The sequence below is a fragment of the Lathamus discolor genome, chromosome 2 (assembly GCF_037157495.1).
Source record: "Lathamus discolor isolate bLatDis1 chromosome 2, bLatDis1.hap1, whole genome shotgun sequence".
Taxonomy (NCBI): Eukaryota; Metazoa; Chordata; class Aves; order Psittaciformes; family Psittacidae; genus Lathamus; species Lathamus discolor.
The window spans coordinates 119,498,881-119,517,374 of NC_088885.1; the positions used below are offsets into that span (position 1 = coordinate 119,498,881).

Below are 18,494 nucleotides of genomic sequence, written 5' to 3' on the forward strand. Positions count from 1 at the left end.
GAAAATCATTCCAGCAGATGTATCATTAAAAGCAAAAGAAACCTTCAATGCAAAACTTTAAAGCCAGCTTATAAAGATTTCAAAGACTCATTTCCATTATAGGAAAATTAAACTGCATTTATTCTTGGATGCAACATAAGAGTGAAAACAAAAATTAGGAAAATGGACAAAAAATTCATATAGAGAAGACTGATTACCCTTATTTGGGAGAAGGTAACTATCTCCTCACCTAAGAAGTAAGGTAGTCATCCGGTTCATGGCAGCTAATCTGCCATCATCTCCAAATCTCCATGTCACCAAAGGGAAGGAAGCTACTTGCACACACTGAGCTCTATCCACACTGTCACCACACTGCCCTGAAGCTTCAATCTGCCACCATGGCATCTGCGTACCTACCCATGCCCCAGTTTGGAAGAATGAAGGTGAGCAAGTTAAGTGAGTCAACACAAACAGGTGAATACTAAAAACAGTGCTCAGCAGCAAAAGCTAAAGCTCATCATAACTTATCAGACAAAACCAGATGCCGTAGAAAGTTTTAGGAATTAACTGAAATTCAACAAAAGCTTTTGGTTAAGTTTCTTGACTTCAAAGGCTAAAAGCTCCAGGACAGTTCTGCCCTGTTTTCTCTCTTGAGCCACCTGAACGTTACCATATGGGGCTGGAAATGTCACGGCTTTCAGGTTTCACAGGCACCAAAGTGTCAGTACTGCACACTTATGTAAGTGAAACACCATGACCATTTCTTTAAATACACCTTCTTCTGCCTACAACAGATTTCTAACTAAACAGAGTTGAACATAACAAGGAATTAAACTATGCACAAAGTAATACTAGCAAAGCTACAAAGAGAAGAATTTAATTGTGTAATACATGAACACAATATTTAGATGTTTCAGGACAACCCCTGTAAGCAATTTTGTTTCATGCTATGAATAGCTCTCAAAAAATAGGCACAGTTGCCATTGGTAGCATTCACCGTCTTTACTCATACAACTGTAAACCCATACCCCCTTACCAAGCAGTCCTTCAGTGCTCCCTTTCAGACAAGAAAGCAACACAAACTTCTGTTTTGAACATGGGAGTCTGTTACTTCTCCATTAATGCCCTGTTATGGTTCCTGTGCAGCTATAACCAGAGGACCAACCTTTTACAGCATCATCAAGGTAAGCATCAGGCTGTGTTTAAACCAGCAAGTGTGACACGAGAATCTGACTTGTAGTCCAAGAAGTTTGGTGCCAAGAATCCAGCTTTCACTCTGTGTGAATTTCAAAGGGCTGTGCTTCAAAGAAAATCTTACCTGGTCCAGTGGACTGAACACTTGCCAAGTAGCCAAGACACACAGGATATACACCCAGCAGTTTAGCTTTATCGACGAACTCCACTTATACAACGATCCCACCATGCAGTGGAAATTGAAGTGTAAAAAGCAGGGAAAAAAATCAGATTTATTTCAGGAGCATTCAACTGACCCAAGATAAAAATGGCAGTGTAGGTGCACCCTTGAACTCCCAGTAGCTTCCCACACCACTATCATCCCTCATCACTATGGGAACATGCAGTGCCAAGATAAGATCCATTCAGATAACCCCACTCCAGCTAAAGTCAGTTTAATTCTTTACAAGCTTCAGCATCTATCCTTATAATACTAACTTTGATATCAAAGCCCATATCTCCTAGACGTAGAGGTAAGTACTAGTCATTAATCTACACAATCTAATTTTGATTAAGCAGGCCAAGAAATCAAGCTGTCATCCCAAATGTCTTCTCTCTTGCCATTGCAGCAGTGATCAAATTACAGTTACATATGATGAAAATCCAGACTGGGTAAGAAAAGTTCTCCCAATTTGTTTTTCTTTTTTGATGACAAAGTACCCCAAGCTTCCTCAGAGACTTGCACCACACAAAACTACTGAGGAAATAGAGTTGGTTTCTCATCTTTTTTATTTTCATTCTAAAAATTAATCACAAGGACATTGACTGTTTAGTGTTGCAGGTGCCTGAGGCCAAGCTCCTATATGTGCAACAAGACTGTTTTCACATGCCAGTCCAGTATCATATTTGATTTATTGATGCTTACATCTTTTTTACTATGAGGAGCTACAAAACACAGAAAATACCAGCAACCAAATTATTTGGCTTATATAAAGGAAATACAATGGATGCTAGAATGACCCCAGAACCCTAATATTTACAAATCTTTTCAATAACAAAAACACTCTATGAAATTCCAAGTTTATCAGTTCTGGAACATGTTACTAAAAAAAAAAAAAAACCCAAACCAAAAACCCAAAAACTAAAACAACACAGAAAGAAGCCCTCATCTCTGATCAGCCTTAACTCTGATGTTATACAGCTTGACTAATAATTTTAAATTTACCAGTTTTCACTAAAGGAGTGTTTTCTTTTCCTTTTCTCATTTCCAGATTTTCTTAATGTAGTGTCTAACCCCACCCCCAAAAAACCCATACACTTGCTTTCATATACAATTATAACACTGTTTTGAGACTTGGTGTATTTTTAGTACTGATAATCAACACTTTTCAGGCTATTGTGTTTCCTACGGAACACTAAATAAAAGCTTTATTAATTTGTCTGGAGACATATAGGGACTACTTGCTTTTCTTGAGAAGTGATAACACTGATAACCCACTGAAAGAACAGTTTTTCTAGGCCAATTATAACATGGAATGAATATCCTTTAATAACATTATTTATTACGAGAATAAATACATAAAACAACACAATATATTAGCCACATTTCCTCATATACATTCAGAATGTAACAAGAAGCTAACAGGCATAATCATCAGAACCAGTTGAACAAAGAGAATTTTACGAAGCCAAAATCACCAGAGGAAAGCTGGAAAGTTTATGTGCTAGTAGCAGGCAAAGAACATGTGATTTCATTGTTCCCTTGATATTAATTTAAAGACAAACATACTGTAGTTATAAGTATGAACCGATGAAAGTGTTTAGCTCCGTGCGGTGGCCGTTTGAGGTTGTTCTGACTGCAACTGCTTTCCAAGGTATTCCCTGAAATACAATAAAAAATTAGATTGAGAAATATTCTGGAGACTGGGGAGTATGGAATAAAGAAAGAGGAAAAAGCTTTAAGCTTAGAATTAATCCTTAAATAATGCCTACTGTTGATTGTCAGCTGGAACTACTATGAGAGTACCTAAGCTTTAGGTATCCATCATCTAATGTCCTGAAAATAAGGTACAAACCAAACATCAACAAAACTGGAAAAAGAAGCAGTCCAGTTGTAATCTTTAGAAGTCCTGGCAACTGTGACAGAACATCCATGAAGGCCACAGATTTTGCTCGCTAAATATACATGTTAGAAGCTGCGCCAAAGGCTCTCTTCCCATAACCCAGCTGTATGAGCACAAGTAATACTGATGGACATACTGGCAACTTAACCCATAGCCAACCAAAAGAGACACTAACTAAAGAACTGTACGTCTGAGTTGGAAAAAAGAACAGATATGTGAGCCAGGCTCACTGTATACCAACAATTTCCTCACCTGTATTTTGAAGTGCTTATTTTGTCACTTTTTTTACACCTGTCATCTTAACACTGGAACAAATGCCCCCCAAATTCTCAGCACTTGCCTTGAACAACAATACCTAAATTCCCTGTAATACTGCACAATCCTTGTGAATATTCCTATCTTTCACTGTCTCCTATGAAAGCACCTCAACATCTCACAGAACCACAAAGAAGCTGAAAGTGGTATTTAGTAGTGCCTGGGCTATTGCTTGTTACAGAAAATACACTTCAATAATTGTATCATTGTACCAGCAGAAAGAAAGGTTTCAGGACCTGTGAGGCATACACGTTTTTTTCCACTGCTGATTGTACGCTTAGCACCCAGTTTTAGCTCACTGAACAGGTATTTCAGCCTACACAGATTAAACATAAGAAGCAGTTCAGAGAAATTATGTTTAGAATTAAGCCTTAAAAAGAACTCAAAAGATAACTCAAGAGTATGCACTTGCACTTTATTTAAAGTTAGAAATATTAGTTCTCACTGTACATTTCAAAAACTAGTTTTCATTTTAGTGTCCTGTTGAATGGCTATTCCCTAGGCATCACAAATCCTACCACACAATAAAGTTTAGGATCACAACTGTACCACCCAACATCATTTTTCTCAGTTTTAAAGTTAAGTATCTAGAAAAGCAAAATTCCCACACTGTTAACTTCAAACTCCACTAGCAAAGAAAATAACACAATTTGGATGCTGCACATACGTTACGATTTAGCACCTTCCTTCACAGCTTTATCAGGTGTTGCAGCAGGATCACAATATTTTAATAACTGGGCTGCACTCAATAGATATGACTCTTGATCATAATAGGTATGCTACCACCCTCAAAGTAGAGACTCCTGATGGCAAAGAAGGAAACGAGCTGCTCTCCTGTGGTTTTGCAGGACTCAAAGTTGTACCACCAAAATAAACTAGATTTGGCAGCCACCCAGAAACACAGCCAGCAACTACAGAAGGGTTTCCAAACCTCCTCCTGCTCCCCTAGTGTTCTTTCTCCCTTTGTTTCAGGCACGTACTGATTCTAGTACTTCTCTGACATGCAGCCTTTCAAGCAACTGACACTTGCTGCATACTTGGCTCTGCAAACAGCACCAAAAGCCTGCAAAGTTATTTATTTAGAAAGCACACATGAACCATTTTGACTGTGAATTTCTTACACAAGTACTTAGAAGTAGGAAAATCAATCAAGCTAACAATCCGGAACAGTACAACTATTGTATAGCTTACACTGGTTCAGACGCATGCTCAAGGCTTACTAAAATCCAATCATAATGCAGTGTATTCAGCAAAAATCTCCGAGAAGGCAAAGCAGTCACATATTCTGTGGGTAGTGAGTGCCTTCACTCAACTTCTAAGCACATGCAGTAGATATCACAGTATCTTCCCTACAAAGCCATTTCAGTCATTCATTTTTAAGTGTGAGGTTTAAGTCCAGGGACAAAGAAAAGCTTTTATCTCATCTCCCCATACAGAGGAAATATCTGCAGTTACTGCTCTACATGGTAATGCTACAAACCCAGGTGTTCCTACCCCATCACTTCCTTAGCCACCACCAAGGGTCACTGAAATACACAAACCTTGTCCCATCTGCTGCTGCAAGTACCAGTTAATTTTCTACTTGCTTACTATTTCAAATCAAGTATCATTGGTTAACTTAGGACAAGTTCTTGCCTGGTCTATGCCAGATGCTGAGAGAGACTGGTAAAAGACTGATAGGAGGGATTTAGACAATGTTTCAACATGAAAGCTTCATGTGCAGCTTTAGGAGAGCAGACTGACAGGTTATTCTGCCAGGCCTTTGGTCACTTCTCCCTCTGATCTTCCACTAGAACTCAAGCTACTGAGGTTAGCTTCAGTAGGCCCCTGTTCTCCCTATGTGAAAACACACACTAAAAGGGCAAGAAGATGCAAGTCTATTTTTTTACATACTGGTATTTCAGCGCATCAGGAGGTTAAGTAGCACTGTAAGCTTCAATCTTTACACATAAGTGGGACATAGGTGTCCATCACCATGTATTACAAGTCAAGCATCTAAGATTTTATTTATCCTGCACTGTTACTTAGTTAAAAGAAAGATAGGATTTTAGAATTCATGTTTACCCAACAAAATTTGAATTACGATTAAGAATGCAAGCATTCAACACACTGCACTGTAAGAGCATGCACAATGAAAGAACAATAAATCTTGTCACCAAGATAACAAATGACTTCGCAAAATATTGAAAACAGCACCTGACACATTAGAGATGCATGCTACAAAGGAAACCAATGAGGTTTTTTTTTAAATTGCAAGCTATAAATCCACAAATTGGACCGCTTAACCCTATTCTACACTCACTTTCTTAGTCCTTCCTTCATAACTTCAAAGACCACTTTACCATAAAAAAGCATTGTGGTTGGTCTTCTGCAAGCACATCAAGGTTCTAAGAGTGTTAACTCGGAAACAAAATTACACAACATACACGTCTGGCAGAGATTCATGCGTGCCTGATCAGCTCATATTATAGACTAAGACAAAACATATCTAACTTTGACATAGCTGAGCTTTGGGGCCTACATACCTATTGTCTTTTAGCACACCATCTTACCAGTAATACCATTTTTCACTTCTAACCAGTCCAAGGAGATCTGCAGAATGTCAGTATGCATTCTACAAGATGTACAAAATTCAAATACAAATTCGTGGAAAAAGAGCAAAATACTGTCCTGGCCAGCAACAAATTCACTCACCAACTCCCTCCACTAGAAAGCTGCCTTCTACCTTGAGCAGGCACTGTATTATTGTATATAATACTTCAAAAGCCAGTCAGAAGCAGTAAACACTTTCTCAATACACCAGCTCTCCAGGCATTACATAAGGCTCATTTTCATTTTAAATCTTCTAAGGTGATGAAGAGAAATGAAATTCTATGTACCAGTAATACTGTGCATGCTTACATATAATGCTTTATTCCTTAACTGCTTTCCAAGAAAGGGAAGGAAAGTTACCACATGCTTAATAGTGCTCCCTCAAGTCAATAAGCATCTGGAAAAGTCTGTTCTCCCCGACACAAATAGACTTGAATTAAGCGCATCATTTTGGTATACTGACCCTTGCTGGAACTGTAGATGTGAACTCCACAGATACTTTTAGGGTACCTTGCAACAGTTCCCAGTAACACTAACTTGAAATCAGTACTAGAAACCATGCAACACAGAACAAGGTGGTAATTCATCCTCCAGCACTAATAATCAAGATGGAAAGTTCATTGAGCAAAGGTCCAAGTTCTCTTTGGAACAAAAAGTTCTACTTTGACTGTCTTCCTCACAGTGGAACAGAAAACCATCTTTATGACAAAGCAGATGAAGCTGGTACAGACAAGCTTATATCTACAGTTAACTGCATTCAAACGTGAAACAACTGATTCAGTATAAATTTACAAGAGCACAAAATATTACGTCTGCATTGCTGGGAAGTGTCGAAACAAACTAGTGTAGGACACCACTTTTGAGAGTAACTACACAAGCCTCCATTTCCCAACTAGCTCTCAGAACAACAGAACTTGAAACACCACATTTTCTCACTTTCTTGGTTATTCATAAGTCTGATGGTGAGGTGCAAGTAATTTCTATTTGCAAATTATCTTTTCATCTATATTAGAATAACCAAGTGAGATTTCTACACCAGCAATTTACCCTTTTTTGGGCCTATCTTTAAACACACTTTTTCTGCAGTTTCCAGAGTGCTTTCTCCAAGAAGAAAAGGAAACTTGAATACATGAAGTTGTTGTATCTCAAATCCTTATTGCAATTTGTTGCTTCATTCCATTTAACTGGGTTTGTTGGTATATGAGAAACACTGACACCCTCAAGCTAAGATACACTTAAGTGTCATGGTAATTGAAACAAATGTGTACAGGTAATTTAGGAAAAGGCATAAGGAACTAATCCAACACGTAAGCCACCAAATTCAGGGAGTACGAAATAAAGAGATAATTGTAAACTGACAAAAGACCCTACCTGAAAATTTCATAGTAAAGGACAATCAATCTCTGACAGATAGGGAAGTTTTATGGTGCACACAAGAGATTTCTAGAGGCCACGTGCTAAAGGGAACAAGCCTTGCTGTTTTATTAGTACTACTTTCAGTGTTATACTCCAAATTCCAGGGTAGTTAGATTTCCCTGTCCTATAAAGAACTGAAAACTCTTCTTTTTAGGAGGCAAGGGAAGAAAAGTGGATGAAGCATAAAAGAAAGGAAGGATGAAACTGCCACATTCTCTCTTTTCTGACAACATTTATTTTAAATCTTGCTTCCAATCTATTGAAGAACCAAGTTATCAAAAAATATTTGACAGCTCGGAACATCTGTAATTTCTAACTTGATTTAGCAGTCTAAGGTTCCTAAGAGGCAGAATGCTTTCCTTTGACAAAGAACAATCTAAAACTACTGACTTTATTTTTCTCTACCTAAATGTAAACCTAGAATCCCCTGCTTTTGAAAATTAAATTGAAAAGCCAGTTCTGAAGAAAGTCTATGCCTCATGAAAGGGTACAGAAGTGTAATAAAGCTACAATTAAAAGCCCCACGTGCCTCAAGCCACTCAAAAAACATTGCCAACATACACTGTTACACACAAATCAAAGATATGACAAATACTTAAACAATTTCACAAGACAGGCAGCAGATAGAATGTTTGAACAGACAGAACAGTCTTCCCATCTTTATACTGCATTTCCACTAGCGATCCAATAACCTGGATTTGTTGAGAGACACCAGTTTTGGCAATTTATCATGGCTTCACAAATAAGTATTCAAGCTACACAACTGATGTATTCCCAGCTCTAAGCAGTTTAAAGTGTCCCTTGAAAGCACTGGTCTTGTGTTACACTGCTCCAAAAGCAACTGCTCTGTTGTACAGATGTGACAACCCCTGGAACCTTCTGAGCAGGAGACGAAGTAGCAACATGAAGTAGTAGATGAAGTAGCAACATGAGGGCAAGGTTCCAACTGTCTCTCAAGTCCCCATCTAATCCAGCGGGGGACAAAGCTGACACAGCCACCCTTGAATCTGAATGCCTGCCTTTCTCTTGGAGCACTTATCCAACTGCTCTGGTGAGACAGTACTTTTTGTTCAGGTGAATTGCTTTCTGGTAATAAGCCCCTTTGAACCTGGTTACTGCAGTGTCACAGTAACAATAGCGGTGGCCAGAAGAAAGTCAGCTGGAGAGGGGCCACCACAGATTTATCTGCCTTGTCACAGAGCCACAGCCATACTAGTCAGTAAAGAAAATAAAGAAACCAGGTGCTATCAAACCTGGGGCTATGCTAATATTTAGTTCCTGAAATATAATATTAAAATGTCATACTGCTGGATCGGAAATTATGGCACTGCAGAGTTTTGTACATTATTTTATATATGAACTATATACTATATATATATATATTAAATATACCATATGTATATTTTAAACATTAAATGCACTGCTCTTCACAGTAGTAAATAGAAATAGTACAGCTATGTTCTTTAGTTTACTACTTTCAGAGTTGAACTGAGAGTGGGTAACTGGAGTGCTACCACACAGGGAATCTGCAGTTCTCTTCTGTCACCTCTTTGCTGAATACAATTTTCTCCCTTGACTCAGCGGATTAATGCAATGTGAAGTATTCAAGAAAAAAACAAAAAAGTTTAAAGCTTATAAAATATTTGTCTATTATACCAATGCCGACTGTAAGAAGTGCTGAAGATAACCCAGCACAAGCAAACAAAAAAAACAAGGAAATCAAATCTTTAAAGTAATAGTAATCAGATGTGAAACTACCCAAAAAAAGTTACTTCTTTGGTGACCTGTTTTTCAGCACAGCCTATGAAAATGAACAATTTATTAAAAAAAAAAAAAAAAAAGAAAAGAAAATTCAAACTGAACAGGATGTTTAATATTTGCAAAATATTTGCTCCATGCTAACAGAAGCTCCAGAAATATTAAAGTGTGTTTTACAAAGAGTGCAGATCTCATAACAGAACATGGTCACAGTGTACAATCCCAGAGAGAGCACACACACTACAAACCACAGTCCCTACCTGTATGGAAGGAAGCTTTACAACAGTGTATATTTATGTTCAAATAAAAAGATGAAACACTTGCACCATGTGCCAAGTGTGCCTATCACTAATTGGATTTTTGCCTAATTTGTCTCATTTTAGCTAGGAACTGTCCTCTTAAAAATATTATTCCCACTGACCTACTTCAGGCATTAAAATTGCTTTGCACTGCCCTGAAAACAAAGTGCAGTGTTCCATAGCTCCCAGAAGGAATTTGGGCTTTTCTAACTGTAGGTGCTTTGAGTCACAGCATCCCATCCCTTAAGTTCAGAAAAATGTTGTGTGTGAAGCACATGAAAGGCATGTGCTTCATCTGTATAGATTCACATAATTGGGATTCTTTAAAGTGCTATATGTAAGTGTTGTCAATTTAGAATTTAATTATTTGATTCTTTTAAAGTCCACATCATTAAAAACATTGTTCCAACCAGCACAAGGTTCCCAAAGCTATTTCCTAATACTAAAATGGTCAAGTTAGGTATTGCCGCCAAACACCAGCAAAGGCAAGGAATAAGGAGATGATGTTTCTCATACATAGTTAAAGCACGAATTGAACAGGATGCACACAAAAAATCTGCACCATCACTGCCATACCAAACTCCTCCATCTGCCAATAATAGGTTTTTACCATCAGCATGGGATGCCACAACTAACACAGTGCAAGTGAGATTAAAACACAGGATTAATTACCATTTAAAGACATTAAGCAAGGCTACAAATATAGCTTTGTTCCCTGCTTCATCAAGTGCATGATCATTTAACGTTCAAATGTAACTAGAATATTTCACCTGAACTTACCTCATCTGAAAAGCTGACAGCAGTTACTGCTTTTGCCAACCCAGCTTCACCATTTAATAGACTGCCTGACAGTCTGATTTCACTCCATTTAGCCCTGACTTTAAAACCCCTAAGGAAAAGCAAGTTGAGCAGCTTGTACCTAACTATTCAAATTACTTAGGAGTTGACTGTCTCCAAGTTGAGATATTAGCAGTTTAACAATACAGCTAAGTTTTAAACAGAATGCCACTTTAGCTGTCCCACGACACTTGGTTCAGGTACCAAAGGTTTTCCTTATTCTGCTGCTCTAGGCTCTCAAGCTTCAGCCTGGGAAGCTAGCAAGCATTTTCTAATCCTTCCCTTGGTTAGCCTATAGGGCTAGGAAATGCATGACAGAGGCAGCCAGGTTAATGTCACAAATAGTAATGCAGAGTTGTTCCATGCCAATTAAACTCAAAAAAAAATTGCTCTGAATGAAGTAACTGAATTCCAACACATGTGGAAGCAAGGAGAAAAGGGATTATTGTTTCCCCAGTTCCGAAGAGCAAGATAAGCAAAACCTTTAAGTTGCTGAGTAATCCATCTTGTGATAAAGCAAAGCTAAATAAGTAGGCACTTGAACAGCACTGTGCAGCAGTCAGAGGACTCTGCTTTCTCTTCTCCCCACACAAGCTATAAAACAGAAGAGGTCCTGACACACATCAAAAGCCAGATCTATACAAAGACAGATCTGGCTTCCCACATACAATGTGTCATTTCCTCAGCTCAAGCTACCTTATGTGCATTCAAAGGGGAACACGCTTTGTCAAATATGAACCAAGGACAATGTGTCCCAGAGCGCTGATGCAGTGAGAATTAAGTAAGAACACATTCCCTAGAGAGATGACAATATGAATCTGAAAATGGCACTTAAACAGATCCTTTTTGTTGACACGTCTGAAGGTCTTTAACCAGATGTAATCTCTTCTCTGCCTCAAGTCTAAAGGTTCACAAACTGAAAAACACACACAGAAATGTTCACACCATTAAAAAACCAAGACAAATCTAGAAGACCTGTTGTGATATTCTTAAAAATAGGATGCTAATTAGTATGCTAAAAGCCAGGTTAGGCATCCAGGAAAACTTACTACCAGTGAGATTTGTGCTGGAGAAAGACCAGAGCTTTGTATTTTTATTACCAGATTTTCAAGACATCAGGACAGACATGAAATAAGACCTGTCCCCCCGGCAGAAGGTAAATCCAGTAACTAAGCCTTCAACACTGTAATCTCTATGTAGCTATTGTTGGTTTATAATACTGAGTTATTCAAATATGAGAATAGCATAGTGAGAAATAAGCATATCAACAAACTGAGAAACAGACTGGAGTGTAATATTCAATAATGACCCAAAATTAGGTTGCACTCAGCCACACATTGTGTTTCCACCTTCACACACTTGTATTTGGTTAAAAATACTCAATACATTCAGTATTTTTAACCAAAGTTGTTGTTATAGGTGGAGAATATTCATTCTGAATTTGATATAGTAGGTTATTTAAATGTGTGTTTCTCTGCTATAGAAAGTTCCCACAGTATGAGAGAGGGAGGAAGCAGAATAAAACTAATATAACATGCATGAGAGTTAAAAAAACATTCTTCAGAAGAAAAAGGGAGAAAAGTATCTTTCTTTTATAGAAGATACACTGCAGGGAGAGTGGACAGGAGTTTTTGTCAGCCTTGCTAGCCGATCTTCAATAGTCAGAATATGCTTGATAAACCTTGTTCCCTACCACTTTCATACTGTTAGCATCACCACTACTCAGGCTTTTAAAAAAATCATATTGTGTGAGAAGTGAGAAAGCTGACAGAAGTTGTAGGTACTCTTCAGAAATAAAAGGTCATTTAAATTCAAAATCAAGTTAGTTGGTTTTATCTCAACATTTATGTTTAAATATACTCAGATGTACTGTTGCATTTTATCTTTCTAAGGTAATGCCAAATTGGAAATGTCACCTTTGGTGAAATCATAATTAATAATCAGATTAAGAAATCCCAATTAATATTTGTAACTCCATGCTTTATGCTTTGCATAATTAATTAATTTGGCAAGTTAAACTAAGTTATTTCACAAACACTGAAGTTTTTCAGAACTTTGGTCCTTCAACTCTTCACTATAAAGGTCCTGTGCTCTGTGAAAAGGCAGCATCACCCACCAACAAGTTCTGTGGTAGAGCAAACCAGAACTTGGGGGGTTTGGAGTTTTATTAGAGAAATAGTCAAGAAACAATGAAAGAAAAACCTCACTTCAAATACTATTCTCAGCAACTGATGAAAGAGATACCAACAAGTGATTTTCAACTTCATATAATCAACCAGACAGTAAGCTTCTGCTACCCCAGGAGTTCAAGAAAAATTGTACCTACACCCCTTAAAATGGCAATAGAAAAATAACAGCATAGGTGGGAGAAAAGCACTAGAGCAAAGAACAATGCAAAAGAGTGGTCAGGTATGCATTTTGAAAAGCAACTGTCAATTAAGTACTCGAACAAGTGCAAGCCTAAATTACAGATCGTACTGAACATTAAGCAGTTCAGATAAGTTGAAATACAGTGAATTACTCTTGTGACACTCAATCATGCAAGGTGAAGCTACTCAAACTGCAACCAAAATACATAGAAAAACTAGCTAAGATCTTACATATCAGCATCATATTGCTCTATCATTTAAAACTGCAGTCTTACCACATAAAAAATGTTATTCCCCCTTAAAGAAATCTATTGTCTTGAATCCTCTCCCCATGCCAAATATTTCTCAATGTTAGTAGTATATTAACTAATCACATATATTAATTATTCACATACCAGTTGTGAACCATCAGCTTCTGTACAGCCAGTAGTGCATTATAACGAACTTGCTGGTCTTCATGATGCATGTGGTTCATTACCAACTGCTTACCACCAAGTTGTTCAATCACTCTGAAAGACAGAAGGGGAGCAGTTTTATTGATGTTACTTCAGCTTCTGGGTAGCTATCCTACCCAACCACCTCAGGTTCAAGGCATTAAGAGATTAAGTCACATGTTTGTTGAAAGTGTTTGTTTCCCAACATATACATCTTATTTGACACATTACCAATGCAGATCTCTCATTCTACCTATGAATTTAATTTTTTTTCAAGAGTGCACAGCATCAGAAAGTGTTTGTATTGGACTCCTCTTTGCTACCTACTACCTACTTCCATAAATTTTTAAATAAACAATGATCCAGGAAGAAGCCCTTTTCACAGAGCATTATTTACCCAGCTTGGTTTGAGACAGTTGGCAGGGTACTGCACTAGCTATGATTACTTAGGAGGAAGTAATGCCCTCCCCTCGATAAACTGATGACAACCACCTCACTCCATTTTTCACAAGACTAAAGCCCCAGTCCAGTCCAGAAGTGCCTAATCCAGAAAAAATGCTTATCAACACACCAACACCTATTAAATCACCCAGCTGGTATACCTCACAGTGTTTTCTGAGATTCAAACTGTACTAGATCCACAGCTATTCCTGTACAAGATGCAGAACTGGCTGCTAAGGTACCATTTCCAGAAAAATCACATACTTGAGCTCATCTTTCACTACAAACTTTCCCACAGTAGTCAGCCATAACTTTTTAATAGCTATAGCAAATCCCACACAAAATACTGATGAAACCTTTTATCACGCCGTGAATATATCATCTCTAAAAAAAAATACGGAAGGCAATACACTTAAAACTTGAAAAAGTACCACCGTCCAGATGACACTTTACATGCAACATTTTGGTCTGTCATAACAAAGAGAGGTTGGAGAGAATTTGCAAGGAATATATGAACTGATTACTCACTGACTAACATATGGTTTTTTACATCAGTTCTCTCACAGGTCTCTGAGCAGTTAAACATAATATCCTGTGAAGAGGCTATCCTTTGCATTGCTATTAACCTGGTGTTATCCTGCCATTCTAAACTTGCATTAGCTATCTGCTTTTATTACTGTTCTTTTCACGGCCAAATTAATGCATTACTGTTGCACAACACATTTTTGCAAACTGCGTAACAAGTACAAAAACGTAGCACGGAGATGAAAAAGAGAATTTCCCGTTTCACTTTATGACTCAGTTAAAACCATCCTGGAGAACACAGGGAATATTATTTCCCAGAAATATCAAAACATAGAAGGATGTTGCATACAACAGGCATGCATTCAGAGAAGTGAAATTGTTTTCAGCTGGAAAATCATGGCCAAGAATTCAAAAAATTATTAGCAATGTAACAGAGTCAAAAAAACCCATTTATGCCTGCTTTAGGCTGCCTCACATTTTTATGAGTTAAATGTAAAACCACTGCACACGAGTTCAAGACAATGAAACACAAACAAGAATTTTTTCTGCATTACAAGACTGACTTAAACACTGAATTTTCAGGAATTGTAAATTAAGGCATTAAACTCAAAAGCTTCCTTACATCAGGAACACACAAGGATCAAAATGAAAAGTTAAAAGCCTATAATCACAGATGGTAATAGGATATTTCAGATGACAGTACATCACTGAAATTATGGCTAAGAATATGACGAGCCAGAGAACAGCATTCTTGCATAACACTACCTAATGGTACAAATCCCTTTCCAGACATGTTTTATAGCCACAGGTAAGAAAGTGAGAGGAAGGTTCACAGTTAATCCCATTCCTTCAAGTTCCAAACCTGCGTAAAACACTACTATTAGTTCTGTTTTCCCTGTCCTCAGCTACCGCTTACTTTACAACAGCAACAGATCTCAGTGAGCCAGTTATGATTCGTGCACAACTTCTGCAGCTCCCCATAATAACAGTGCACCAAGCCAAAACAGTGACAAGTCAAACAAGTTTCTGGATGCTGAAGAGCCAGATTTTAACATGGCCCATTTAAAAGGAGAAAAAGGAAACAGAAGACGATGACGAATGAAAATAGTTTAGACCATTATAGTAGAAAATACTAATACAAAATCCACCCTACATATCTAAAAGCAGACCAAGATAAAAAAGGGGACGCAGTTAAGCCGTTTCTAAATCACAACCTAAGCAATGGAATGGCTCTAGGAGTCAATCTCTTGTACATGCAAAACATAAAACCCATGTTCACAGCATTCAAGTGACTGAAAGTGTTGATCTTGCACAGCAGTAACCCTTGGGCCACACGTAAATTGCACTGGAGGCTGATGTCTAGCCTGCGTTTATTTTCAGTGACAGGAAACACCGATGCCATACTGCATCTCTGCTGTTACGCTGTTAAAAACACACATGGCTGAGCCTCATTAGAATTCCACAGAGCTAATGCCTTAAGAACCTGATCCTCAATGTGCAATTTTAAAGGCAAGTTAAAATTATTTAAGCAGACACCACTAGAGAACAGCCAAGCAAAAACGTAGTACTTAAGTTTAACAAACATTTTCTTTTGTCAAAAGGAAAAGTTAGCCAGAACTGCCACTCTAGGTCTCCACTGTGTGCAGCAGGTAAACTCAAGAAGTTTTAGGTTCAAATTCACCCCTGCAACCTTTGAAGGCTGAAGGACAATCCAGTTAAGAGTTAACGATAAACACTTAACAGAAAAAAACATTTAAGACATTTGAATTCTGTTATTCTTCTAAACCAATTAAGAGCTTCCACTATCAAAGTGAGTCATGCAATGAGAGTGTGAAATGCCAGCCAGACGTGGGAGGAGTAAACTATACCTGATGAAATCCATCCATGGGTCCTGAAGGAGCTGGCGAATGAAGGTGCTAAGCCACTGGCCATCATACTTGAAAAATCATGGCAGTCAGGTGAAGTTCCCAAAGACTGGAAAAAGGGAAATATAACCCCCATTTTCAAGAAGGGGAAAATGGAAGACCCAGGGAACTGCAGACCAGTCAGTCTCACCTCTGTGCCTAGCAAAATCTTGGAGCAGATTCTCCTGGAAGGCATGCTAAGGCACATGAAAAACAACAAGGTGCTTGGTGACAGCCAGCATGGCTTCACTAAGGGGAAATCCTGCCTGACCAATCTGGTGGCCTTCTATGATGGGGCTATGGAACTGATGGACAGGGGTAAAGCAGCTGATGTCATCTACCTGGACCTGTGCAAAGCATTCAGCACTGTCCCACACGACATCCTTGTCTCTAAATTGGAGAGACATCAATTTGATGGATGGACCACTCGGTGGATAAAGAACTGGCTGGATGGCCACATGCAAAGAGCTGTGGTCAATAGCTCAGTGTCTGGCTGGAGACCACTGTCCCTCAGGGATCGGTGTTGGGACCGGTCTTGTTCAACATCTTTTTGAGTGACATGGACAGTGGGATTGAGAGCCCCCTCAGCAAGTTTGCTGATGACACCAAGCTGTGTGGTTCGGTTGATAAGCTGGATGGAAGGGATGCCATCGAGAGGGACCCTGACACGCTTGTAAGATGGGCTGATGCCAATCTCATGAAGTTTAACCATGACAAGTGCAAGGTCCTACACCTGGGTCGGAGCAATCCCAGGCACAGCTACAGGTTGGGCAGAGAAGAGATTCAGAGCAGCTCTGCAGAGAAGGACTTGGGGGTGTTGGTCGATGAGAAAATGAACATGAGCCAGCAGTGTGCGCTCGCAGCCCAGAAAGCCAACCGTATCCTGGGGGCTGCATCAAAAGGAGCATGACCAGCAGGTTGAAGGAGGTGTTCCTGCCCCTCTGCTCTGCTCTCATGAGACCTCACCTGGAGTATTGTGTGCAGTTCTGGTGTCCTCAACATAAAAAGGACATGGAACTGTTGGAACAAGTCCAGAGGAGGGCCACGAGGATGATCAGGGGACTGGAGCACCTCCCGTATGAAGACAGGCTGAGGAAGTTGGGGCTGTTCAGCCTGGAGAAGAGAAGGCTGCGTGGAGACCTCATAGCAGCCTTCCAATCTCTGAAGGGGGCCTATAAGGATGCTGGGGATGGACTCTTCATTAGGGACTGTAGTGATAGGACAAGGGGTAACGGGTCAAAACATAAACAGGGGAAGTTTAGATTGGATATAAGGAGGAAGTTCTTTACTGTGAGGGTGGTGAGACACTGGAATGGGTTGCCTAGGGAGGTTGTGAATGCTCCATCCCTGGCAATGTTCAAGGCCAGGTTGGATGAAGGCCTTGGGTAGCATGGTTTAGTGTGAGGTGTCCCTGCCCATGGCAGGGGGGTTGGAACTAGATGATCTTAAGGTCCTTTCCAACCCTAACCATTCTATGATTCTATGCATCAGGGTAAGAAATTGATGTGGGAACTGACATACAGTCCTCAGGTATTTTAAGCTTTTAGTCCTAAAATTGCTGATGTCATGCTTAGTAAGAATACACTCTATTACAAAGGAAATTATTTAAAAGAAAGAGATTGACGCATTTTAGTTTGTCCATCAGAACAGAAAGTTAAATAAGCCAAGTTTGTAAGTAGAAAGCAGCTGAAGTATAAGAATTTGATAGAAGAATGTGGGTTAGAATAGTAGTATAATAGTTCTTGTTTGCTAGTGACCACTCTTTTCAAAGTTTGATGCACTTCTGAATAGGTTTAACACCCTGATAGTTGAGCAGCGCTGTGGTCCCACCAGTAGTACTTTTTCCCAACTACAGATGTAGATGCAGGGCCTGTTCATCCACTCATCTGACTTCACTGCTTTGGGCAGCAACTGCATGGCCAAACTAGCCCAAGCATTATGCCAGATTTGGACAGATGTGTCCAAACTGTTTAAAGATTATGCAAGTCACTAATAAAATGGTTTCAGACAAAGGGCAGCTCAAAGTAGGAGCATCCAGTAGCAAAGCTTCTTTAGATTTGCTACTTGCAGGCAACAGTGCAAGTTTACACCTTACTGAAGAATATCTTGTTTTCCCTACAAATAGCAGTTGTCATAAATCTCTTTCGGAAGACACAGAAGCTAATTAGCAAAACCCAGTTAATCTGTTCCAATATTTTAAAAATATCTTCAGTTCAGGACGCTTACAAGACTACAAAGGCTGTGAGTTTTTCTAAGTGAATAAATGTTTTTAGCATATATACACATGAAGTTTCGGTCTGCTGTTCACGTTTCTACTACTGTCAGGACA

General features: G+C 38.9%; 1 protein-coding gene across 3 annotated transcripts in view; it reads right to left on the minus strand.

Moving 5' to 3' along the window:
• Positions 1-2,675: 2,675 nt before the first annotated feature.
• The window catches only part of ATP6V1H (ATPase H+ transporting V1 subunit H), a 45,958-nt gene continuing 30,139 nt past the window's right edge, over positions 2,676-18,494 (minus strand). For all 3 annotated transcript variants that reach the window (XM_065668261.1, XM_065668258.1, XM_065668260.1), the window contains exons 13-14: positions 13,257-13,370; positions 2,676-3,033 (exon numbers count right to left, since the gene is read on the minus strand). In XM_065668261.1, coding sequence (XP_065524333.1) covers positions 2,973-3,033; positions 13,257-13,370 — 175 coding nt within the window. In that variant the 3' untranslated portion in view covers positions 2,676-2,972. The remainder of the gene's footprint in view (positions 3,034-13,256; positions 13,371-18,494) is intronic.